Source organism: Cavia porcellus, unplaced genomic scaffold, assembly GCF_034190915.1.
Source record: "Cavia porcellus strain 051 isolate PalLab524CR breed Dunkin Hartley unplaced genomic scaffold, mCavPor4.1 scaffold_4, whole genome shotgun sequence".
NCBI classification, from domain to species: domain Eukaryota; kingdom Metazoa; phylum Chordata; class Mammalia; order Rodentia; family Caviidae; genus Cavia; species Cavia porcellus.
The window spans coordinates 84,686,140-84,712,060 of NW_026947487.1; the positions used below are offsets into that span (position 1 = coordinate 84,686,140).

The 25,921-nt window shown below is 52.0% G+C and overlaps 1 protein-coding gene across 4 annotated transcripts in view; it reads right to left on the reverse strand.

Annotated features, from left to right (window-relative positions):
- The window catches only part of Cngb1 (cyclic nucleotide gated channel subunit beta 1), a 95,358-nt gene that overhangs the window by 13,097 nt on the left and 56,340 nt on the right, over positions 1–25,921 (reverse strand). For all 4 annotated transcript variants that reach the window (XM_063247403.1, XM_063247401.1, XM_063247402.1 and 1 more), the window contains 15 exons: positions 25,119–25,281; positions 19,627–19,734; positions 17,437–17,594; positions 17,009–17,161; positions 14,698–14,906; positions 13,083–13,133; positions 12,581–12,667; positions 10,287–10,351; positions 9,329–9,451; positions 5,470–5,611; positions 4,726–4,885; positions 3,440–3,537; positions 3,273–3,356; positions 853–971; positions 503–649 (listed from right to left, as the gene is read on the reverse strand). In XM_063247403.1, coding sequence (XP_063103473.1) covers positions 503–649; positions 853–971; positions 3,273–3,356; positions 3,440–3,537; positions 4,726–4,885; positions 5,470–5,611; positions 9,329–9,451; positions 10,287–10,351; positions 12,581–12,667; positions 13,083–13,133; positions 14,698–14,906; positions 17,009–17,161; positions 17,437–17,594; positions 19,627–19,734; positions 25,119–25,281 — 1,867 coding nt within the window. The remainder of the gene's footprint in view (positions 1–502; positions 650–852; positions 972–3,272; positions 3,357–3,439; positions 3,538–4,725; positions 4,886–5,469; positions 5,612–9,328; positions 9,452–10,286; positions 10,352–12,580; positions 12,668–13,082; positions 13,134–14,697; positions 14,907–17,008; positions 17,162–17,436; positions 17,595–19,626; positions 19,735–25,118; positions 25,282–25,921) is intronic.

A 25,921-nucleotide genomic window follows, 5' to 3' on the forward strand; every position in this document is an offset into this window, starting at 1 on the left:
GTAGTCCAGGCTGGCCTCGAACTCATGGCTACCCTCTTGCCACAGCCTGCCAAGTGCTGGTACTACAGGCTTGCACCAAGAGGGAAATAGTAACGTACAGCGCAGAACCCTTCGCCACCATGTGACGGAAGAAGCCAAACTCATCCGCGCACGCGCCCTTGGCTCTGCTCACTGAGCAGGACCAGCATCACGGCCAATTGTTCCTGCTGGATACGAAGCGCCTGAAGGTGATCACAAGAAAACACCTGACGTACACGAGAGGGACAAGCTGAGCGTCCTGGTTTTGATAAAGCTCATATGGTTATATAAGAGGAAGGCTTTGTCCTTAACATTTTGTTTTTTATTTATTTTATTTTTTTTTTTTTTTTGTCTTTTTCGTTTTTATCGGTACCAGGGATCGAACTCACGACTGCCTGCTTACAAGGCAGGCGTTTATGCCGCTGAGCTAAATCCCCAGCCCCTAACATTTTGTTTTTTAAATAAAAAAAAATATAGGACATACCTGGCCTTCTTCCGGAGTAACTTCTGAGACTCGGGATAATGCACCAAAATTTCATTCAAGTCCTTTTTATCCAGGATGAAGAGGTTGGTGAACCCATGGGCCACCACGTTGGCGGTGCGCCGGTTCCCGCCCCCGACGGCCAGCAGGCTGGGGGAGAAGGGAGGTTGTGAGACCCTTCAGGGACCAGATCTCGTGCTTTGGATCTCGTTCAGCTTGGCCACCCTGGCCGTCCCATGCATGGTGGTGGCCCTGCACCAGTGGGCACCCAGACCTCCCCTGCACAGCCCCACCGCACGTCTGCCCCCTCCCAGCCCGTGCCCAGGGCCTCCTGCTCCCCCAGCGCCTCTTACCTGATCTCTCCAAACACGGACCCTGCTTTCAGTGTCACCAGCACCGCCTTGCCATCGGGGCCACCCAGGACCTGCACCTGGCCCGCCTGGATGATGTACATTTCTCGGCCAATCTCCCCCTGAAAGAGAGAAGGCTGAGCTCCTCCACCACCTCTGAGCATCCTCAAAGCCAAGGGCCGTGCCCAGCAAGAGGCACTAAGGCCGAATCCAGCCCTGTACCACCACTTGGCGTGGAGTCTGAGACTGTCACTTTCCTCTGGGGTCCCGGGCTCCTCACATGGGGACTGGGGAGAGTCAGCAGCCCTTGTCCTGCCTGCCTGACAGGTTCTGGAGGGCAGTTAGTGATGTGAGGACACAGAAAGTGCCAGGCAGCCCGGAAGGTGCGGGCGATGGTTCTGCAGCTTCCCACTGGCACCCACAAGGCCTGGTGAACAGAGCGATGGCTCCTGCGTTGCTAAACATCCATGAGCAGCCCCACCCAGGAACAGCCAGTGTCTGCTCGCTGACACAGGCAGATGACAACAGTGACATCCTGCGGCCCCTAGCACTTCACTGAGCCCGTCCATGGCGGGTCCCCATCCTCAGTCTCCACACCCTCTGAGGCAGGGCAGGACTGCACTTTTTATACTTTTTTTTTTTTTTTTTTTTTTTTTTTTTTTTTTTTTTGTCTTTTTCCTTTTTATCAGTACCGGGGATCGAACTCACGACTGCCTGCTTGCAAGGCAGGCACTTATGCCGCTGAGCTAAATCTCCAGCCCGCAGGCCTGCACTCTTTTTGTTTGTTTGTTTTGCACTGGAGATTGAACATAGGTGCTTTGCGCTGAGCTACATCCCCAGACCTTTTTAGAATTTTTATTTTGAGGCAGGATCTTGCTGTGTCATTAAGCTGCCCAGGCTGGGCTGCTACTTATAGTCCTTGTGCCTCTTCCTGCCAGACTGCACTTTTCTAAGGTCATAAAGTGAGGATTAAGCAAGGCCAGGATTTGAATCCAGTCCAGTTGCAGAGTTCATGGTGTTATAAGTCAAATCGTGCCCCATTTCCAACCCACATTTTGAAATCCCATTCCCTAGGACCTTAGAATGGGGCCTGATTTGGTAATAGGGTGTGGCAGCTGTAACTAAGGTAAGCCCACCTTGGAACAAGGTGGGAGGCAAATCCAATATGACTGGTGTCCTCACAAAAAGGGAACTGGACACAGAGACAGGCACAGTGGGAAAACGATGGAAGAACAGAGAAGCTGGGCCTAGGGCAGAGGCCATTCGGTGCGTGGTCTGGTGGCCCCACCAAACTCCCACGATGGCCAAGTCCAAGGTGCATGAATGAACACAGGAAGGAAGGGAAGGAGGAAAGGAAAAAAGAAGGAAGGAGAGGAAGGAGGGAGGGAGAGCGCCCAGTCAGCCTGCCACAAACTCAGTCCCCAGGCCCTGGCCAGGCCCACCCAGCCCACCACCTGTCAGTCATACCTGGGCAGCAACCTGGCAACACCAGCACACCCCACACATGCACAATCCCCTTTCCAGACAGGAAGCGTCCTGGCCGCCTGTCTCCAGGACACCTCACTAGACAGCACCCTGGTGTCTCAGGGACAGTGTCAAGCAGAGCCAGGCAGCTGCTCACGCACCCACAATCACACCTTCACCTCACAATCACAGCCTCATCCATGCCTGACTGACCCCTCACTGACAGCAAACTGTGTTGCCACACAGGTGATAGTGACAGCAGTCTCCACGGCTCTGTGCCAGGCATGGTGCCAAACCATAGGCCGATCTTAGTCAGCTCCCCCAGCACCCCGTGAGGGAGGTGCTACTCATACCCTCGCTTGTCAGTGAGCACTGGACTCAGAGAGGGCAAGCCATTTGTGCAGGGCTGCACAGCTAGGAAGTAGTTGCCTTGTCCAGACAGATCACTCTGCTGTTTCCACAGCCCTCTCAGCCCCTAACACCGAAGCTTTGCCTTCTCAGCCATCTATAGCATCGTTTCTCCCTCTTCCCCTACCGCTCTGCCTTTAGAAAATTCAGTACTGTGCAGCACACACCTAGAGTCAGGGCCTACTTGGGCTGGGGCTCCCAGTCTCACAGGGTCTGCTTGGGTAACATCTTCCCTATGCACACACCCAGCCTTACAGTCAGCTCCACGAAATAACACGGGACTCGGGCCCTCCCCACTGGTTTGCACATGTGCTCTCCCATCCCATCTCTGAATGGGGTGAGGGAGACCTTGCGAGCTTCCTCCATCCCTTCTCTGTGAACTGGGGCCCCACCCTGACCCCACCCCATGCTGGGACAGAGAGCCGTGGCCCGCTGTTACAAAGCCTGTCCCTCTGCAGAGACCCTGCAGCCCAGGGGTTTCACACGCCCCAGCCCCACCCACCGGAAGGCCTCGGCCTCGCACGCCCCCACCCCCGGGCTGCGGTGCACACCTTCTTGCACACGTAGTCGTTGGGCAGGTAGACCACAGAGCGCAGGCGCTTCAGCATATCGAAGATCATCTGCCGGTCACAGCCCTGCCCAGGGAGGAGGGAAGGAGACCGGTAAGAGGGACAATCAGGCTTGAGGTCCCCAGGGCCCACAGGAGAGGGCGGTGCACCTGAAAGAGCGCCACTTTGCTGACGATGTCATAGTTCACATCGATGGCAAGGTCCAGCCGCATCTTGTCCGGAAGCTGCACCATCAACTCTGACTCATCTGTGAACAGGACACGGGGGTCAGAGCCAGGGCAGCCCCGACCCTCACACACCTACAGCCCAGCCACCTTCCCTGCTGCTCTAGACCCCAACAGCTGCCAACTCCAGGCCTCTGTCAATACAATCCCTCTGTCAGGAAAGCCCTATGCACTTCACCGACGAACTCCTACTCATTCTTCAAAACCCAGCACCAACCTCACCTCTTCCAGGAAATCTTCCCTGGATACTCCTGACACAGCCTCTGCATCAGGGGTCCCGGGCTGTAGCACTGGTTATTGCAATTGTTGATGAAACACTACCCCTCATATGCACCCTAGAACATTAGCAAGAACTAGTTTATCTAGTACTTACCATGTGCCAGCCGTGTGTGTGTGTGTGTGTGTGTGTGTGTGTGTGTGTGTGTGTGACAGAGAGAAGTACTGGGGATTGAACACAGAGTCCTTGCATTGAACTACATTCCCAGATTTTTAAAAATTTTTGTATTTTGAGACAGGGTCTCACTAAATTGTCCAAGTTTAGCTCAATCCTTTGGCCTCAACCTGCAGTGCTGGGATGACAGGCGGGTCCCACCATGCCTGGCTTGTAAATCAATCCTTCTTCTTTAGTTTTTTAGTGGTGCTGGGAATTGAACCCAGGGCTTTGCCTGTGCCCTGGGCTAGGCAAGTGCCCTGCCACTGAGCTACATTCCAGTGCTTCCTGAGCCTGCTTTTCATAAAGATTATGTGATTTAATCCTTCCCGCAACCCAGGGGGCCTTGCACTCCCTTGTCACAGACAGGCTGGGGCACCCACTTGCCGGGCCCTGCAGCCAGGGCGGGGGAAGGAGACTGTGCCCAGGCCGTGTGCTCAGAGCCTCTGCAGGGGAGCAGGGCCATGTCCCAGGTACCCACCATGAGGTGCAGATGCTGTGTCAGAGGAAAAGATGGGGAGGGGGACAAGGAGGACTCCCCGTTCCTGATTCAAACCTCAGCTTTGATCTCCTGTGGGGCTGTGTCTCAAGGTGAAATAAGAGAAGGGAGCCCAGGAGACAGGCCCTGGAGTCTTCAGGAGGGTCGTGATGGCCAGCATGCAGCACCTCCCAGGCCTCCTCACACCCCTCTTACATAAACCTTGGAGCCACAGCCAAGTGAGGGCGCAGTGCTTGGGCGAGGAAAGAACTGGAAGGCTTCAGGCCAGGGTGCTGGTCTTACCCAGAATGCCTTGCGAGTGCCAGGTGTACTCATACCAGGTCTTGACGCGGTTCTGTACGGATTTGGGGATCTTGTAGAAGTTCATGTACTTCACTGTGCTGTCCATGCAGCTGCGGTAGTAGGTCTGTCCCGCAGTGGCCGCCCCTACCACGTCTCTCATCTGAAGCAGGACAGGAAGCAAGTTTGGGGATGTGTCGCTTTACCCAGACAGGAGCACATGCTCATAGGGCAGGAAGGGAAGAAGGAAGATGTCTATACGCAGAAGTTTCCTGGTGGGAGAAGTCCTGCCTCCAGTATGGATGTGGGAGGGCAGGTGCCGGCCACTCTGGTGGCATTGGATCCTGAGGGGACCTCTTTGTGGGCTGGGCTGACTCTGTGGTGCCATAGCTATTCTGTCCAAGCCCTTGCTAGAGGATATATGAGCCCAGCGCACAGTTCCCCCGGCTGGGGACCTTAGAAAGCTCTGACCCCTGCAGCCTGTTTGAAACAAGGCATTTCTCCCACCTTTCATTAAGCCACGAAGCCCAGCTCACCAGGATACCCAAAGGGCCTGACATGTTAAATAGAAGTGAGCTAGAAGGATGAGACCTGCACCCCCTCCTTCCACTCTCCCAGCAGGGCCTAGCACCTCAGGCTTCTGATTCTCTGTCCAGCGCTCCTTCCTGGTTTAGTCCCAAAGCAACAGACAGAGAGGCAGCAGTGGGAGGGGCCTGCGGGTGGAGGGTTGGGACCCAGGACAGCTACCTGTCCAATCATCACAGAGAAAGCGAAGACACCGGTGAAATAGTTCAGCAGCTGGAAGACAATTTCAAAGAGCGTCTGGGGGTCAGGCAGCCCCCCGATAGTGATGAGGGTCTTCACGGCCCAGTAGTAGCAGCGAATGTAACTGGAGAGAGAAGAGGGGAGGGAATCTCAGTCATAAAAGGACACACCTGCCAACCTTGGGCAACCTGGTCCAGATACCTTGTAGGTATGCACCATACAAGAGGGAGAGCTTTCATGCTTAGGTGCTAGAACACCTGTCTCTCTCGTGGCAGGGCATGTTGCAGTTTGTCCCTGGCTGTCCCACCTCCCTGGCACAGGCAAGGACAGATACAGAAACTGACACTCCAGAAGATATCCAGGAAGCATTGGTGGGAGGACAGAGGATGGGTGGGGAGAGGGACCAGTCCTGATGCCAGGGCTCCCACAGTTTCCACACTTGTTTCCTTTGCTATCCTGTCATGCGGCTCATGGAAAGCAAGTGTTACAGTTTCTATCTAGACACCCCCAAAGCCTCACGGCGGGTGTGGTTGGATCACAGAGACACGATGCTTCTCAGTGGGCTAATCCACTGAGATTCATCACAAAATGTGATGTTGGGAGGGGAAGACTGCTCTGAGGAGGCGGCTCACTGGGCGCACGGCCTGGAAGGGTCTCTTCCCCTCCTTTCTCCCTTGATCTGTTTCTCCACCTCCCACCTCCTCACCGAAAGCTGTTTCTCCTCTGCCATGCTGCCCTGTTTTGGAGCCAGGGACTATGGGCTGAAATCTCTGTAAACCGTAAACCAAATAAACCTTTCTTCTTTAAACTGTGGCCGTCAGGTATTTTGTTCCAGCAATGAGAAAGCAACTAAGACAAAGAACAACATCAGAGCTGTGAGATCCTGTTGGCCCTTGTATCTGCAGGTTTGTGTTTGGGGAGACAACCAAGGCCAGCTGGAAAATATTTTTAAAAACTGTGTCTATACTGAACATATACAGATATCTTTTCTCCTCAGTATTCCTTACATAATACAGCGTAACAAGTATTTATGTAGCCTTTGCTATGTATTAGGGATTCTAAACACTCCAGAGATGATTTCAATCTCCTGTGACAACTATCTTGAAGGCCACCTTTGCTGACCCTTCCTCCTCATCACGCATTTTCCAGGTAGTAAAATTGAGCCCCACCAAAGGAAAAGGGAATTCCCATGGTCACCAGCTGGCAGGTTCCAGATCCAGGACTGAACACGGGTGCTGGCTGATCCTCTGAGCTGCTACCCCAAGCCAGGCTCGTGATCCGTTGAGAAGGGAGATATGGGTTCTGGGGGTCCTGCTGTGTGGTAAACAGCTCGAGAAATGCCCTGGGCTTGTCTAATCATCACAAAGCAGCAAGGGCCCCCCTATACCTGTCCACACCTCCAGGTCAAGCCCTGCTGGGAGCCAGGAAGAGGGTGAAGCAGGCAGGGCTGCAAGATGGACCGGCTTTCCTGGGCTTCCTGCTTCCCCTCACTAGCTTCTTATGCAGCCTGGGAGCTCAAATACTGGCTCTGAAACCAGACTAAAGGTGCTCAAAGCCTCTTGCTCACTGTATGAGCAGATCCGCAATTTCTCCAAGTCCTGATCTCCTCCTCCATAAAATGGGGATGGTGGCAGAACAAAGGTAACCACAAGGATGAAATGAACGGCTGGAAGAGATGCCTGGCATAGGCCGGGCTCTCTGTAAATCAGTGTTTGTCCAGTGCCCAGTGCATGCCAGCAATGGACGCGCGGGGAGGGGGCATTGCTGAGCGCTCAGGAAGCTCTGCAATGAGGGTGGGCAATGGGTTCCGAATACTGGGAGGAGGAAGCAATCTTCTGCTTCCTCAACTTCTGATTGGGTGTGACTCTGAGTTTCAGGGCACCTCATTGCCGTCGGGGAACCAGTTACCTGGAAGTCTCAGGACTACACAAGCCTGCCCAGTCAAACTCCTGTCACGCTGGTAATGGCCACCAGAGGGCGCACGAAACAGCTCTGGTGGGGACTGAGCAGCCCCCTACCCTTCCAGACCCCTGGGCGGGGACCTGGGGAACCACGACTCAGGTGGCTGGGCTATCAACAGAGGACATAGCAGTGATGTCCACAAAGTTCTGGATTCCCGCGAGCATTTCCTCGTTGGAGTAATCTTTCATCGGCATGGCACATCCTAGTGGCCTCCCGGGAGTCCTGCGTTCCCTGCCTCCAGGGCTCTGGGGGTCCCTCGGTCCACTTCCCAGAGCTGGAGGATGACCGCACAGGTTGGAGCCCGGGTCCCCTCTTCCTTGCCATCGCTTCCCACGACTGCCACCCAACCCTCAAGTGGGTCCTTGGCTTACTGAGGCACAAACCCCTTTGGGAATTGAAGGAAAGCTGGGAAAGTCTCTTAGAAAAGCTGACATAGTCTCGGAATTCAGCTCCGAAGTCCAGAGGGAGTAAGACCTACTAATACACAGTTGACATTTGCCCCAAGTCTTAAGGTCCCATGTGGGTCTCACATTGGCAGCCTGGCTTGCCCACAACAGCTGTGTACCAAGTGCTGTGTGGCCCCTGGGGACACCCTGCTCCTCAGAGCAAGCTTTGAGTTTCTTGGGGAGGCTGCCTGGCAACCTGGCTCTGTCCGCCGCTCTAGAAACTTCCGCAGACCCGGAGCTCTTCGGCCATACTGGGCTCCCAGTCCTTGACTGTTATCTTACAGTTCCCCCATTCCACTTTTAAATAGGGTCATGAGTAGAACCCAGGGCCTCATGCTAGGCAAGAGCTTTACCACTGAATAACACACCCAGTACTTTTTAGTTTGAGACAAGGATCTCTCGGAGTTGCCAGAGTGGCCTCAAACATCTGCTCTTCCTGGTTAGCAACCTAGTAGCTGAGATTACAGACCCTCACCAGCCTGCCCAGCAAACACGTCTCATCTTCTTCATGTGAGTCCCTCTCTGGGTTCTCTGTCTCTTCTTTGCGTCTCTCACAGCCAAAGCCAAACCTAACTAGCTTAACTTTGGGCGAACTTTGCCACATCCATTCCCATTCCCCCATCCTGCCCCAGGCACCAGGCACTTTTCTTTTCCCTTGGGTCCACAGTCCAGTAGTCACAGCTCTGTGACCAGACTGCTCAGCTCCCAGCTCTGCAACTAGAGCTGTGTGACCTTGACTTCTCACTTCCTCTGTCATAGGGGAAGAGTCAGAGTACCTGTCATGTGACTGTTGTAAGTTACAATGTTAAGCGCTTTGATCAGGGCTGCTACCTATGAATAGTAAGAAGTGTTCGTGGAGGCTTACTGCTTCTGTTGTCAACACTCCCATATGGGGGACTGGCAAGTAGGTTCCCTGGTCTGCCGCCTGCCCAGAGAGCAGTGCAGAGACACACTTGTTCCCACTGGCCTTGCCCATGGGTTGGCAGAGTGCATGCACCTGTTCCATGTATTTATCAACCTACAGGACTTTGGAATGCTGAGAGGATTTTTTTTTGAGACCTGGTCTCACTATGTAGTTCAGGCTGGCCTTGAACTCACTATGTAGCATAGGCTGGTCTCAAACTCATAGCCATCCTCCTGTCTCAGCCTCCCGAGGGCTTGGATTACAGATGTGTGCTAACACACCTGGCCTTGCTGAGAGGACCTTCCTAGCAGGTCTCTTTTGTGTCTCTACCCTCTGCCTGGTACACAGCAGATGCTCAGGAAGACATGGAGATTGAGGCCTTGGACATTGTTATGTCAGTGATTCCTTAGAAGCAAGGTAACCTTGGCAATGTGGTGGCAATGGACTTCTTTCCAGGAGTCTTTGTGCTGTGAATTATGAAGAACAAGAATATCTCTCAGGTGTGGCCGCAGGAGGAAGGGGAGCTCACCTGTTTCCTTCGCCATCATAAACCCAGTGAGTGGAGCCGATGCCCTCAAAGGCTGAGGCCCAGTAATAAAGACACGAGTTCAGGTGCAAGCTGTAGAGCAGGTAGGCTGTGGTCCTGATGACCCTGCACACGAGGGGCATGGACACAGCCATTAGAGGGTGAAGGTGAGGCAGGCTGCAGGGAGGCAGCCAGTTTTCACCTCCCCGGAAGTCGCCCTCTCAGAGGTTCCCCCAGTGAGCCACATGGTCCTGCCCAGTCACTCAGAGGGGTGGACCCTGGGCTGGCCAGAAGCAGCAGCAGCTGGGCTGACCCTGTGGGATGCTTTTTAAGGTTGTGCCAGTTAGAGATGGTGGCACTTGGCCAGGAGCTGGCCAATACTTGGGGCTGGAATGGCCGCTGGAGGCAGCACTACTGCTCACATGAGTGCTGGGGTGGCAGCAGTGTCAGAGGACAATGTGGCCATGGGAAGAGCAACAGGGGACAGGGTGTGCAGAGAAGTGACGACGAGGCCATGCACCTCACGAGAGGGGTGCAGAAAGGTGCTGGGAGTCCTGCTCCCCCAGCGAGTCCTAGCTGGCCTCGGGCCCCACCTTGGGTGTCTTACAAGCACTCCCTCCCCCTGGAGCTATGTTGGGGGCTTCAGTTCCTTGTACTGACTCCAAAATACTAGCGAGCCACTTCTGTCAACCTGTAACAATTAGAGGAAATGGAGCAATTCTCTAAAGAACAAACATTCCTTTAGAGAAGGGGTTGGGCCAGGAAGAAGCTCAGCTTCTGGCTTCCACAGACAATGGGGACTGGAGGACAGGGAAGGTGAAAGGGGCAGATATGGGCAGAGAATGCCTTGTCCTGTGTGTGTGCTGTCACACGTGTGTGTGAGTGCATGCATGTGGTGCGCACATGTGAGATGTGTGCACTCGTGCACGTGCATGCGCGTATGTGTGCGCAGGTGTCTCACCTGTAGATGTAGGCTTTGCTGAGGATGGCTTCCAAGCGGCTGTTAAACTCAAAGAAGGCCATGTACTGGGAGGAAGAGAAAGGCATCAGGGACAGCTGCTGCTGTAGGCGTCGCCCTGCCCTCACCTCCCTGCCCATTCCCCGGGTGCGGAGACTGAGGCCCCTCTTCCCTGAAGGAGCCTGCATTCAGACCAAAGGGTACTTTGCCCTTGGGCAGCTGGGGGCTGGAAACCCCATTTAAGAATCTGATGATAGCAAAGGTCCCTCTTTCCTGGGAAATCACATATAATCGTGTTCTCACGACTTGCTTATTATTTCTGGAGAGACTCCCAGACCTTCTGAAACCCATCTTCACGATGGGTTTTGGTTGTTCATGCATCCCAAGTTAGGGGCTCTATTTTGTATGTTTACTTTATAAAGAAAATAATTTTATAATAAAACAGTTTATAACCCCCATTATGTCCTTCAAAGGCTATGTAAAGTAAGAAAAGTATAATGATAACTTCTCTTCTTTACCGAGTTCCTATTATATGATGGCATCTCCTTACCTACCTTATTTCTTATCTCCCTATGAAGTATGCGTTAGCTTTTTTTCAGGGCTGGGGATCGTGTGCGCTAGATAAGCAAACACCAGTGAGTTACAGCCCACGCCCTATCATTCTCCTTGGCACTCAGGGAAGTCGAGTCACTCGTCTGGAGCCCACTGGGAAATGAGAGTCAACCTTGAACCCAGATCAGATTCAAAGCTGCCAGCTGTTTGCTGTTTGTACCCCTCTAGATCTTTATCCACACTGAGTTTTTGATATTTGAAAATAATACTAATGAAGGTTTCCTAAGAGAGTAACGGAGAACATTTTAGAGCTTTCAGTGATATATACAGCCTACCACAGCACAACTAGATGCCACAGGTACCAGAGATCTGTCACCACTGTCTAAGGGATAGGCCAACCAACACTCAAGTGTTGTTTCTAACACCATCCGGAGATTACCCTGGAGGCTGGAAAACCATGGGCTTGGTGCCCTCATGTGAGGCTCAAAGGGTCGCCTCCTCCATGCTGTGTCAGATGTTAAACCTGAGTTGGGCGCACACACATCTCACTCGCCATGTGAAGCATCTCGCTTCCACATCTGGGATCCATCTTGGCCTGAGGGCCTGGCCTTGCTCACTTAGGCTTGGCTCTGAAGCAGCTTCCGCAGCCCCCAGAGGCCTGAGTGCATCTGAGAAAAATGGTTCCACTTCCCCCTTCTCCTTGGCAGCTTCTGTGCTCAGTTCCAGTGCAGTGTGCTTGCTTTCCCTAGCATTCTTTGGCGTATTTTTCTTATTGCACTGACCTCTTTTTAATAATTCCCTCACTCAAAAAAAAAAAAAATTCCCTCACTCATTGAGGGAAAAGCACCAAACATTAGCTAGGCATGGTGGTGCATGCCTGTAATTCCAGCACTCAGGAGGCTGAGGCAGTGAATTGCCATGAGTTAGAGGCCGGAATGGGCTACACAGTGAGTTCAAGGCCAGCCTGAACTGCATAGTGAGGAGACCGTTTTTCAAAAAAACCAACAAAGCAAAACAACCTCCCCCCACCAAAAGAAGCCCAAACCAAACCAAAACAATACAAAAAGCACCAGGCATCATGTATAGACAAAGATGACTTTCCTTGCTTAGCCAGCAAAATCCATTTGGGGGATCCCGAGGGCTCTGAGTGGCTGTGCACCCTGAGCTCACGAAAGGACACTGTGCCTGGCCGACTTGCCTGGGAGCCTGGCTCCTCCCCACAAAAGGCAGATTTAACACTGGAATGACACCGATCAGCAATCAACTGGGTGGGGGCTGTGCATCCCTAGTGCTCGCTCACTCCTTAGACCTTGGCTAAGTCATCCCACCTCTTCGAGTGCTAATTCCGCCCATCTTTTCAGTGGAGATCGCCATACAGCAGAAGCCCCTCGAGCAGGTCTGTAATTACTGAGAGACTCAAGTGGAGGATGCAGGCTCCCTGCGTGCAGGCCCAGCCTCCACTCCTTCCTATCCCTGTGACTTGGGCAAGCTGCTTAGCCTGTCTGTGCCCCGGGCTCCTCATTTGCAGGGTGTGGTGAGGACTTCACGCTGCAGGGTGAAGGAGCCAGCCCTTGACCAGTACCTAACCGATGGTGCCATAGAAGTGAGAGCCATTGGAATTGCTTCCCACCAAGATGGGCTAGAAGTGTGAGCAGCTCCCCTGGACCACCCCTGAGGACACCTCCCCTTCCCAGCTGCTCTAGGAGGACAGAAAGTGGCAGGGAGGGGCTGATGGCTGGTCTCACCTTTAAACAGCGGGGCAGGCGGAAGAGGGGGTTCACACCGAATTTCAAGTAGAGGAAATCCAAGGGCAGGAGGCAGATCACATCCATCTGAAACCCCAATGGGACCCCACAGTGTGTCAAACACATAACCCTGGGTGTGAGAGTGGGGTAAGGGCTGGGGTCCCACCCTCCACACACAGTGGAAGTCAGAATGTCCATGAGGGCCTCATACTAGAGGCCAGGAGGCGCCCAGCAAGAAGCCTCTGTGGTATCAGGACTGCCCTGTCCACTCCAATGCCAGCTCCATTGCCATGGCAATGATCACCATGCCCCCCCACAAAAAAGGTGGCCTTTGAGGACCGTCCCACCTGTGCCAGCCTCTGGGGAGCCTCAGCCCATGGGAAACATCCCAAGAAGCTGTGTCCAGCACCCCTCCAGGTGGCAGCTTCCAGGTCACATGGGCCCCTCAAGCACTCAGTCCCAGGAACTCCGCAACCACTACACCTTCCATCCCGACACACACCTTAAATCGGCGAGACTTTAGGTAGTAATTTCGCATCTCCTTCTTGTCCGTCTGGAAGAAAATGGAATAATGACAGTGAGGGGTGTTAAAGCTGGACCCCTGATTATGAGAAGCCACCACAGAATTCCCACAGAGTCCATCAGAGCAGCCTGCAGCAGTGGAGCCAGAGGGGACCCTCTGAGCTTCAGTGACAGTCCCTCAGGTGGCTGAGGCTGTCCAGGGTCACCAGCTGGATTCTTGTTTCTTGGATGCCAGTCGAGGGCCTGAGGCTCATTCTCTAGTGTGTAAATCTTCCCAGGACCACTTGCAACCTAACTCACAGAGGAGCTGGCAACTGCTCTGTGCAGACTAGGGAAGAGGCTGGCCAGGGAGTTCTCTTCCTCTGAGTCATTCATGTTTTGTTTTGTGTTGGAGACAACACACTACATCTTCCTGCCTCAGCCTTCTGAATGTTGGTATCACAGGGATGTTGGTGGGAGACCCTGCTCTCTCCTGGAAAACAAAGCCTTGCCACAACTTGTCCCCGAGCTCTCCTTCACCCTATTTACTGAGCTGTGTAGAGCTGGTTACACTGAAACAAATGTTCCTGGCAGTAAAAGTACCAGCCTTGTATACATCAAAATTATCTGTGCCTTGCTTCATTGGAGGCCTCTGTACCTGGGATAGCTACAAACTTTCTTTTCCCTATGCACTTTGCCAGGACACTACCCACCTCCCTGACGGACACCAATAAAAGCCATGAGCTTTTGGAGATGAAGCCCTTTGTTCCACACAGAACACTGGGTCATCCCAGAGCTCCTCAACTGCAGAACTCATCTCTTTCTTTTCCCTCCATGTGGGGTCAGACCGAACCCCTGATAATGTACCCCCAGCCCTAGCTCCTCAAAACATCAGTTTCAAGGCAAAAGCTCAACTTGTCTGCACACAGCAGAGCCCTGTGGTGCCAATGTGGGATGTGCTTTTCTTTGCCACTCTGGGGATCAAACCCAAGACTCATGCACGCTGGGCGATGGCTTTTACCTTTGAGCTCCATCCTCAGCCCTCAGTGTGGAATTTCAGAGAGTGGCTTGTACAGGGAAATAGGATAAGTCACAGTCAGGGCCTTGGTTCTTCCTTGACAAATGGAGGCTAACCCAGGGAATGGGGTTTTGCAGTGGCCCAAGTACAGAGATTGTCATGCCCTTTCCAGGAGCCCTGAGGTACACTGAGTTCCAGCAGTCCCTGGAGCCAAGCATGCTGCATTCATCATCAGAACTGATCCTCACACCATTGCTACTTGCTAGGAACTTGTACTAAACCTAGTTTTACAGATGAGAAACCGAGGCTCAGAGAGGTGGTCCGGCCAGGTGCATCTGCCCTAAAACCCACACGCTGAACCACTTAGCCACCCTTCACTCATCGGGGTTCAGAAGCCATATGAACAATATCAGATGGGTGTGATCTGAACATATCAAAGGCGGGTGAAATAAGCAACCAGGCTACTAAACATGCACCAGCAGCTGCCCCGGACATTTCCTTGTCCATTTATTTTGTCGTCTGGCATAGCATCAGCCATTGGCCCCCTGAAACTCTGGCTGTGAGGTCTGCTGTAGTCCCCCCTCTGCCTGTGACTCACAATGACGTCCCCGCCTCTGACGAACTGCAGGCGGATCTGGAAGACGGTGATGTCCAGGAGGTAGATGAGGTCGCACAGGTAATCCATCAGCAGCCACAGGTGGATGTTGTCAGGTGTCTGGTAGGGGAAGGCCCAGCGCACAGGAATCAGCCAGCAGTTCCAGTTCCAGGCCAGCACCACGAAGAACAGCCACAGGATGTACATCAGGTCTGCAGAAGGGACGGGGGGCCAGCTGGAGCCAGGGTGGGGAGGAGCTGGGCGGGCCCTGAAACCAGGTGGGACTTGGACTCTATGCATTTGCACTGTCACTGCTGCATGTAGTGCTTTCAAAACCGTGTGTGTGCCTGTGTTTGTGTGTGTAAAACTTTCTTTGCTTTAAAAATAAATTACTAGGGCAAGGATATAGCCCAGTGGCATAGCACCTGCCTAACAAGTGCAAGGTTGTGAGTTCAATCCCCTGTATAAAATCAATCAATCAATCACTAGTAGACCCTTATAAACCAGAGTACTCTGAGGAGGGGATAATGGTGGCATCATCGTCACCATCACCACCACCATCATCATCATGCTGTTTTGGTTTTTGAGACAGGATCTCTTTATGTAGTTCAGTCTGGCCTTGAACTCACTATGTGGTCCAGATTAGCCTCAAACTCACAGTAATCCTCCTGCCTCAGCTTTCTAAGTGCTAGGATTACAGATGTGCACCACACCTGGACACCCAGCTGAGGATGGCATTATTAGTGGATAATTAAGTAGCAAACACCTTTGCTTGCCTTCCTGCCTGTCTGCCTGCCTTCCCTCATCCCATCTTTCCTGTCAGGCTGGACTTGGGCATGACTTTCCCAGCATCCACGTCAGCAGTCATACTGTTCTCAGAAAACAATGCAGCTCGCCACAGGTGCTGCTGCCCTTGGCAAACACAGGACGTCATAATGAAGGGATGAGGCAGAGGCAGAATCTCGCAGCAGCAGGACATCCGATGACATCCACGCATTCGCACCGGACCCTCTGAGGACTTAGACCACTGACGTTTGCTCAGACCTCCTCACATAATGTCTCTTGCCAGACCTCCACCTTGTTCAAATCCTAAAAAGAGCCCCACTTTTCTTTGTTCCCCACGGATGATCTTTTGCCCTCCATCAGCCTGCACCCAGGTGTATTAAATCTTATGCCACGTTGCCTTCACAAAAGCCTGTCCAGTGGTCTCTGCCTCATATAATTTGTTACATCTCCTTCTTTTTTCTTTGCTCCTGCCCTTCCATCCTTTTTCTTTCCTTTCTTCTTCCCTTCCTTCCTCCTTCCTTCCTTTTTTTTTTTTTTTTTTTTTTGTTTTTTGTCTTTTTCCTTTTTATCGAACTCACGACTGCCTGCTTGCAAGGCAGGCACTTATGCCGCTGAGCTAAATCCCCAGCCCCACCTTCTTCCTTCTTCCATCAGCTACATCACCAGCCCTTTTTAAAATTTTGAGCTAGGGTCTCACTAACTTGCCCAATCTGCCCTAGAACTTTCCATCCCCTGCCTCCGGCTCTGGAGTAGCTGAGATTATACATAGGTGTGTGCCAACACACCGGGTTTGCTTTTATTCTGTCTGAAAATTTTCTAGCAATGCACTTCCTGCCTTAGTAAATACAGAATAGTAAATAATGCATGAAGGGCAGGTAGGTAGTTGGAAGGGAGGATGGATGAATAGACAAGGTAGCTGTCTTTAAAAACTCAGTGGACACCAGGGTTGGGGTCCTGCCCCCTAGAGAACTTTCTGGGTAACCCTGAGAAAGTTCCTCTCTGGCGTCTACTGTGCTTTTCTCAGTCATAGGGAAATGTGTCGTGGTAAACAGTGAAGCACTGTGCACATACGAAGTGCTGCAGCTCCTGAGGATTGTGGAGTAAGCAGACTTAAAGGCAAGCAAGGGGGATTCACATTAGACACTGGAAGAACCACGCACGCGTGCGCACACACACACACACACACACACACACACAGCTCTCTGCTCAGAGCAGGAGCTCTGAGAAGGAACCATTGTGGCCCTAGTAGAAAAAAAGTTTGGCCAAGGCTCAGGAGTCCTGGGTCAACACTGCCTGCTGTCCTTAGGCTGGATAATTTTCCTGTGCCTTAGCTCCCTCATCACGGTGTGTGAGCATATGTTCCTATTCTTGTTATTATTGTTTCTTTGTTTGAAGAGATGAGGAAGTGTGGAATCTTTTGAAGTATGACATTCGAGACCTCCCACCCGCTCCTTGCACCTCTGACCCTCTCCCACCACCCACTGTCCAGCCCTGCACCTTGCACAGAGAGCAGCGCCCCAGGACTCACTGGTCAGGGGGTCGATGCTCTGGGGGAACTGGTACTTCTTCCAGGGCCGGCGCTTGAACTTGCAGCAGAGCATGTCGCAGTAGTGCTCCTCCTCCTGCTCTACCTCAGCTGGCTTCGCGGTGGGGGCTGGCTCAGGGGCTTTCTTCACAGGGGCTGCAGGATGACACTGGTGACCATCTGACCGAGGGCCGAGAGCCTAGCTGCAGGCCCTGGCACTAGAATTAAGGGCGTTCATGTTCATTCTACACCTGCTGCGAGCTCTATGTGAGGAAATCAGCCAGGCTCTTGCTAGCCTGGCACCCACTTAGGTGTCTGTGTTTGGACTCCCTCGTTTCCTCTGATGGGAACCCAATCATATCCTTGAGTCACTCTTGCCCTCACTGTTGGCTGGGAAGGGGCTTTGGGGCTACCTCCAGCTCCAGACTCACAGGGCTTGGGACTGTCCTCATCAGAAGTGACGTCAGGGTCGATGAGTTTCTCCTTCACCTTCTCCGTCCGCTCCTTGAAGAGTTTCACCAGCTCCTGGAGCCGGTCATTGATGATGGCGCTGTTCTGGCTGGCCGTGGAGACTGGGCGGTTCTGGTCTCTGCAGGAATACCCCGAGGGAGCAGCTGAGCAGGAGGGGACCCAGCACCCAGGCAGAGCAGCTGAGCAGGAGGGGACCCAGCACCCAGGCAGAGCAGGGCAGCCTCTGCATCTCACCCTCTAGCAGAGCCTGCAGGAGCTAAATCCTGCCCTGCTTCCTTCTGACACCAGAAACATCAGACACGCTCCACTGTACACTGGGAAGAAATTCAGTGACAGTAACACCCAGGTGCTCCGGCCCAGCATTTAGAAATGTACCATGTCCCCTCTGATTCATGTGGGCAGTGCTGAAAAGCTGTTCACTCCATTTGCAATTTAGAAGGGAAACTCATGGAACTTCAGAGTTCAGTGATATCAGGCTGTTAATGTGAAAGTCACATGAAATTTATTTCTGGGAAGAACAGAGACGAGAACAGGGCTGCATTTTTGAACTCAGGAAACAGCTGGTGGTAAAAGCAGTATAGACACATGATAGATCTCTTTGACTTACAGGAGTTAAAGCTTACGCACTGCCAGCAAAAGAGACAGAGACAGAGACAGAGAGAAAATGACCGATCTGCTGACTTTTCACCACTGCAGGGCGTGTGCCATGGGTAAGCAGCAATGGGTGTGGAACAAGTTCTCCTCTGAGTGGCTGCACAGTGACCACTCAAAGCACAGAAACTCCAATCCATCACTCCTCTCATGGAGTTCTGAATGACAGGTGGTATCTGGGTTTGCAGAGATGTGAGCTTCGTCCCCATATCTATTCTCTCCCATTGTGAGCAGTGGCTGGGATGTAGCCACCCAGCCAAGGACCACGTTCCCAGGTGTGATCGTGTGAGCTCTCACCACTGGAACTGAATAGATATGGGCCTTCTTGCTGATGAGAGGCCTGGAGCTTGTCCTTTCTAGTGGTGGTTGGTGGGACTAGGAAGTCACATGGAGAAGGTGGCAGAGTCACCGTCACCTGGGTGCCTAAATGGTTGCATGGAGCAGAGCCTTCAATGTGAAATGTGAAACCACTGCCATAATTATGACATAGGGGATATCTTTTCTTTCAGCCGCTGAACCTCTGAGGCCTATTTGTCATAGCAGCTTTGGCTATCTAGCTATTACACAGGTCTCCATGTTGACCTCTTTATGCTATTTCAAGGGTAATTTTTATTTTGCACCTGATTTCTGCCATATTTTCTGACACTAAGTCCCAACCCCATCCCTACTATACAGCATAAAATGTGAGTCCACTGTGCAAAAAGAGACAATTGGAATACAGGTCAGGTTTGAGGCTTTCCCCACTTCTTGTATTTTCTGAATTTTCTATAATAGTTAAGCATAAACTGCATAAACTACATGAAGTTATGGATCTTACAAAAAGACTAGAAGGAGAAAGACAAGTCTAAAGTCACCAGTGGCTAATCCAAGGGATGTGGCTAGGGAGCATGGCAGGGTATCCAGGCTGATACCAAGGTCCGGGAGACTCACCATCGACCTATGATTCAACAACTTATGGGAAAACATCTCTCCCTGGCCAGCCCTCAGGACAGTTAGCTGTCAGAGACCAGGTCCCAGTGCTCTCACAGTGGTCTCTAAACACTGTTATACACACCAGCTGCATCAGAATTACCTGGGGAGCTTTCGGAGATGTGGATTCCCCAGGGCCACCATCTGAGGACCCAGCCCATGACAGCAGGCCTGAAAGCCTGCATTTTAAGAAACTCCTAGGGGTGGTGTCCCCTGGAGAGCCTGTGTCCTTCCTTGCCCCACTTTGCAGGGTCGCTGTCAAGTGCCAGGATCACTGGAAAGAACCTCTGCCTCGAGACGCTCCCATTCTGAGTACTGCTGGCCATACACACAGCTGGACACATGGCCCAAGCCCGTTCTTCAGAATTCATAGGACTAGGTCACCCAAGAGTAGCCCGGACAGTGACCCAGCCCTGGCAAAGCTGGCCCATGTGGAATTCTGAAAACATGTACGCTGCCACCATGTCCTCATATCCGTCCATCCCCACCTAGCCTGCCAAATGTGAGGCCCCAGAGGCTGCCCCACTTACTCAGCCTCCTGTGGGGTGGTGGGATCAGAGAAGATGATTGCTGGGGACTTAGCTGGTGACAGTGCCGTGAGCTCTTCAGTCTCATCATCCTGCGAGGGCAGCTTCTTCCTGTAAGGATCGAGGGATACAAAGGGGAAGCAAAAACTTTGACCCCTGAAGGTCACCAGTTACTGGGTAGAGGACTGAGGGGAGGGAATGGAACTGCCAAAAGATCCTCATTTGCCTGGAAAGAGGTGCAAAGGAGCAGAGAGGGACACAGCTACTCTTGGGACCTCAGTCTCCACATCTGCTCATTGGCCCAGCATAAAGGAAACAGCAGTGACTTGGTATCTAGCAAACAGATTTTCATCCCTGTTTTGCCTCTTGCCAGTGGATGACCTTGGGAAATTACTTAAAATCTCTGAGCCACCTCTGTTTCCCTTTCTGTAAAATGGGGTTAAATCTGCCCAACTAAATGAAGGACTTAGACATCAGGTCTTAGCTTGGACATCCTCCCCCTTCCCCTCTCCCTTCCAGTCTGAAGTCTCCATCTCAATTCTCAATCACATCTTCCTTTCAGGCACCAGAGGAGGCCACGGAGTCTGGTGTCCAGCTGATGGTGTGACCTTGGAGGAGTCTCATCCCCCACTGGGCCCCTGGCTCCCTACCTGAAAAGTAGAATCTGTGTTATCTGAGGGCTGCGTGAGGTTGGGTCTGCCCCCGCACTGTATTTATAGGCCTTTACATTTTCATCAGTCTACAACCTACTTAGATCTCAGGGACAAGAAGCTTCTTGCCCAGCCTGCTCTTGGCCTCAAGGCTACAGGCGGGGGCCTGGGCACTCTGTCTTGGTAGAAGGGGTCCCCTTGATGATATTTGACACCAGCAACTTAGGAGTTCATTCTCTGGATTTTCCCACCCTTTGCCTCAATAGTAAGAATAAGTTGCTTTACCAAAGAACCCAAAAACATAGGAAGAAATAAAGAAAGCAGGACAAAGAAATTTGTTAGTGCCACCAAAGAGAAAAAAAAAAAAAATCCGGCTCCAGGTTTAGACAGTCCTGTTTAAGACAGAATAGCGTTAGCTGACATAGAAACTGGCACACAGTGCAGGCCACACCTACCACTGGGAACACCGTCTTATAAGTCAATAGACTGAATGCTGGTGGGGAAGAAGAGTCTTGGCTTTGTTGTTGCTATTGTTTGAGGGTTGTTTTTTTTTTGTCTTTTTCCTTTTTATCGGTACCAGGGATCAAACTCACAACTGCCTGCTTGTAAGGCAGGCGCTTATGCTGCTAAGCTAAATCCCCAGCCCCTTATTGTTTGAGTTTTGAGATGGGTTCTTGCTAAGTGGCCCAGGCTGGCCTCCAACATGAATTTTCCAAAATCTCATGATTTTCCTATCTCAGCTTCCCAGGTAGCTGGTAAGACGGACCTTTCTCAGGTTGCCTTTTATTTTTTTTCCTTATTTTCTTTTTCGTGTATGCTAGGCAAGCACTCTACCACTAAACTACAATCCTATCCTTTTAAATTTTTATTTTGAGACGTGGCTCTATCATGTTGACTAACCCTGACCTAAAAACATGCGCTCCTCCCACCTCAGCCTCCTGAGTGTCTGGGGTTACAGGTGTGCGCCACAGTGCTGGCAAGAACGGTCATTTCTTAATGACTTGGAAAAACATGGAACACTAAATGCCAAGTGTTAACACTAAAAGTCTGGGGATGTGGGCATGAGTGTTAGCACTTGAGTTAGCCGAGAGAGACAAGTGTCAGAACAGTTGGTAACAGGAGGATGAGTGTAGGACCTGAACTGGAGCGTGCCGGATGTGGGTGAGCCATGATAAACATGCACAGCTGGACCCACAAGGAGAGCCAGCTTTGGGGACTTGAAAATGAAAGGCCAGCTGGGAGTGTCAGCACCGGGCAGCGGTTACAGAGGCTGGCCCATTGGAAGCCCAGGTGCAGTGCAGTAAACAACGCACTGTCAGCAGCCTGGGGGAACACAGGATGGCCTGTCCGGGGCCTTCAGCCATAGCTCTGTGGGAGACAAACCATGTAGCCGAATTCTGGGAAACATGCCCTTGCACCTGGTCTTCTGGGGAAAGCCATGATTACCTTCCATCAAGACACTCACGTCCATGGGGTTTGACAGGAAATGGACCCATATGGGACCCTCAACCAGGGTGGATGAGGACTGGCTATTTTCCTGCAATCCCCATCAAAACTGGAAACCTCGACCTCGTCCCCATAAACCACTTCTCCCTGTGGAGAATCAGAGAAGCCTCCCTCTGCCCCTTCTCTGGGAAGACTCCTCGGAGCGGACTCCTGAGCTGCTGAGACCTGCACAGTTTCCCGAGTCAGCAAGGTTCCAACTCCGAGGACCAGTCACAGGCTGGTGGGAGGTTGCTGGGGGCAGGACTAGGCTCTCCCTGTGCAGTTGTCACTCACTTGGCACTCAAGCATGAATCACATCAGGCTTCCAGGCCTGGACTCCTTCCCAGCCTCAACCACCCAAATCAGGAACTCACCATCAGGGTTTCTAGTGGGACACAAGACGAGGGGCTTGGAATGTGCGCACATTTATTCCAGAAGGCTGCCAGCTGTCCTGTTACCTTTGCCAGCTTGCCTACAATGGCACAATTCACAGATTCACCTCCTTCACACTCTGATTAAAGGCTAGCTTCTGGGAGACTGAGGCAGGAGGATGGCAAGTTTGAGCCCACCCTGAGCAACTGAGTAACTTAGGGAAATCCTGCCTCAAAAAGCTTAAAACTTGGAGATGTGACTCAGCGTAAAGCCCTGTATTCAATCCCCAGTAGGGAAGATGGGGTTAGAAAATTTTAAAAAAGGGCGACCTCTTACAAAAATAACGGGCCTCAAAGTGGCACCCAAACTCCCCCCTCCCAGTCCAGCCCAGGGCCCCCTCCAGGCCTGGCTGAAACCAGACTGCAGCACTAAGCCGCAGCCCTCACCCCCAGGCTGTGCGGAGCAGCTCAGGGCAGCAGCTGGTAAACCCTCCCCCAAACTCCAACAGATGGGAGGGGTCCTGTTCTCCCTCACATCGGGAAGAGGGAGACCCAACAAGAGCCCCTACTTGCCTTGAGGTAGATGGGGAGCTGGAGTTCGCACCACAGCCCTGGCCCAGGCCTGCAAAGCAGCCTAAATTGTGAGAAGGGCTTTGCCTGATGCTCCTCAGTCAGAGCTGCATTCTCCGTGGCCTTGGGGTTCCTCTCTGGTGTCCCCAGGCTCATTTGTCCCCTAGCCTCTCCCATCAGCCCTCAAAACTCTGCTGGCAGGCCAGCTCCACCCCATGCTCACAGTCAAGTTCAGCTGAGCACTTGTTTGGCATTTGATTACTTGCTCTCTGTCTCCCTCAGGGCCATGAGCAAGCACAACACCACCCACCCACCCCCATCCTCCCACCCCCGGCTTCTTCTCACTGCCCCTGCTTACGCAGATATGCTCAAGAACTGTGTGTGCAGATGGGTGACAGGGACAGGAAGAGCTGCATAGGCTGGGTGTGCATGCAGAAGGCCCACGTCACCTCGCCCCCTCTCTGGCCCTCAGAAGGCCCCCAGCTCAGCCATGTGTAACTTCTCTGCCCAGAGAACTTCACCACCCTGAGACCTTCCCTGCCTGTGTACAGGAAGCAGCAGTGTACATCTTTGACTGAGGCAGTGCTGTTTCTGGATCTTCCCATATGCCCTGTGCATACTTTAGTAAACCAAACACAGACAATGGTAGAGCTATAAGCTGTATTCCTAAGCTCAGTGAGATGTCTCTTTTTTCCACTTAAATCTGAAAGTTTTCCACATCTGACCAGCTCCATTCTGGCAGGCTCCTGATCTCAGCTGAGCAATTACCCAGGATCTCATGGATGAGAACCAAAAATGAAGAAAAAAAGAACCATTTATCCATCCAGTCAGTGCAGAAAGAGCACCAACAGCTCCCAGAACAGAAATGCAGTCACTTGTAAAGCCCTCTAGTGCACTCCTCCTGGCTACCCAGTTACCTGGTCCCCCTGTCCAAAAACAACTCTAACCACTTGGCTACAAATTTATTTCAAGAGGTGTAAAAATGTGCATGGTCTTGGTCAAGGATCCTACTCTGGAGTTGCTACGGGTGGACAGCAGAAAGCCAGGATGGCCACATGCCATTACAGACAGAGCCCAAGAAGAGGGGACTTGTGAATGCGCTCGCCACGTGGAACTGGAGGGACATCACGAAGCCGATATCCGTGAGGGGACAGCTGGCAGGGAGGAAAAAGCTATGGAAGGAGATAAGATCCCAAATTGGATCACATTAAAGAGAATGGAAGAGAATGGAACAAAATAAAAATGTGGCATGGTTGGCTTATTAATGATTATTCTTTTAAGGTTCTTTGTTGTTTCTGTTAGATTATCTACTGATAAAATGAGATGGCCCCAAAAGCGCAGGTAACGAAAACAAAAATAGACAAGCGAAACTATGCAAAATTAAAAGGCTCCTGCATAGCAAGGGAAATAAGCAACAGAGGAGAGAGAAACCCCAACAGAATGTAAGAAAATACTATATCTACAAACCGTTTATTTGATAAGAGGTTATTATTCAAAATAAGCATGGGATTCCTCCAACTGAATACCAACACAAAACCCAACTTATCAAATTAAAACTAAACTAAGCGTTGAGGAGACATTTCTCCAAGGAAGACATTCCAGCAGGTAGGTATGCGGAGAGCTGCTTAAGGCTGTGTGTGCCTCTAGGTGTCGGGCTCCTGCTGAGCCTGCCTGAGACCATGCATTCCATCCCCAGCACCACCAAAGGAGAAGGTGCTCAACCTTACTGATCATCAGGAAAATGCTGATGGAAACCATAGTGAGACACTGCCTCACAGCTGTCAGGATGAACATCACTTAAAAACAACCAACAAAGTACTGGGTGTTGGTGTGTGGAGAAATTGCAACCCCATGCAGTTACTGACATTGGAATAAGACAGCCACCATCAAACACAGCATAGAGATTCATAAAAAAAAAAAAAAGAACGATCATAGGAAGTAGAAATCCTTCTCAGGGTATCCATTCAAACTAATTGAAATTAGGCCAGGTGGTGGCACATGCCTGTAATCCCAGCACTTGGAAGGCTGGGGCAGGAGGATTACTATGATTTCAAGGCCAGTTTGGGCTATATAGTGAGTTCAAGGCCAACCTTAACTATATATCGAGACCCTGTCTCTAAAAAAAAATATGGAAGAAAAAAATTAGGATCCAAAGAAATATTTTCACCCCATATTCCCAACAACCAAGAGGTGGAAGCAACCTAAATGTCCATCGGTGGAGTAGATACAGAAAGCACAGGGTACACATACAGTAGGATATTATTCAGCCTTAGGACAGAAGGCGATCCTGTCACAGTTACAGCGTGGGTATGACAATGATAGAACCGCTGCTGCTTCTCTCTGGCCTCAGTCTCCTCATCTACCAGATGGACAAGTGGCACCGTGCTGAAAAACACCCAAGAGAAGCACAAAGAGTCACCTGTGGGCCCCTGCGGCCGAGCCTGGGACAGCGAGTGTGTCGGATTTGGCAGGCGAAGGCGGTGGCAGCCCAGGCGAGGACGGCTTCTCCTCCTCGATGAGAGGGCAGCTATCGGCATCCGTGTCTTCCACCTGTACTTCGGGGTGCTCTTCTGTGGCAGGCACTTGAGGAGAAGGAGAGATAGAGTCAGGGAGAGAGAAAAGCAGGCCCCTGGGGCCTGGCTGTGCCCTTGAGAAAGCCACATGCAGGTCAAAGGTAGGTCTGTGGGGCCTCTGGCAGCCTCACCTGCAGAAGGGCCCCGAGGGTCTGTGTGTGTGTGTGTGTGTGAGAGAGAGAGAGAGAGAGAGAGAGAGAGAGAGAGAGAGAGAGACAACACTCAGAAAGGACATGGGGAGCTGAGCTCAGCAGGGTGAGAGTGAGGAAAAGGGACTACGCTGGGGTCCGGGGCCTGGTCTAGCACATTCTGGGTCAGCTGCTTCCTTGTTGGGGCCTCAGGTTCCCCATCCTAAGGTAGGGGTGGCAATGCCTTCCAAGCCGCAGGGGTGGCCACGTCTCAAGTGCAGACATCTGGCGCTTCCCTTCCACCAAGTACAGCAGGAGGCTTCAGTGGGACATGTTTGCCCTTATGGCAGTCAGCCCATCTCTGCACCTCTGAGTGACCTGATGCCAGCTGTCCTGTCCACACCTCCACGGCAGGTCCTCCCTGTGGGCCCTGGACACAGCCCTACTCAGTCCTCTCATGCTGGGAACTGTGGAAACAGGTCTGCCCCAAGTCCAAGCTCAGGTGTTAGGTTGGTCCCCTA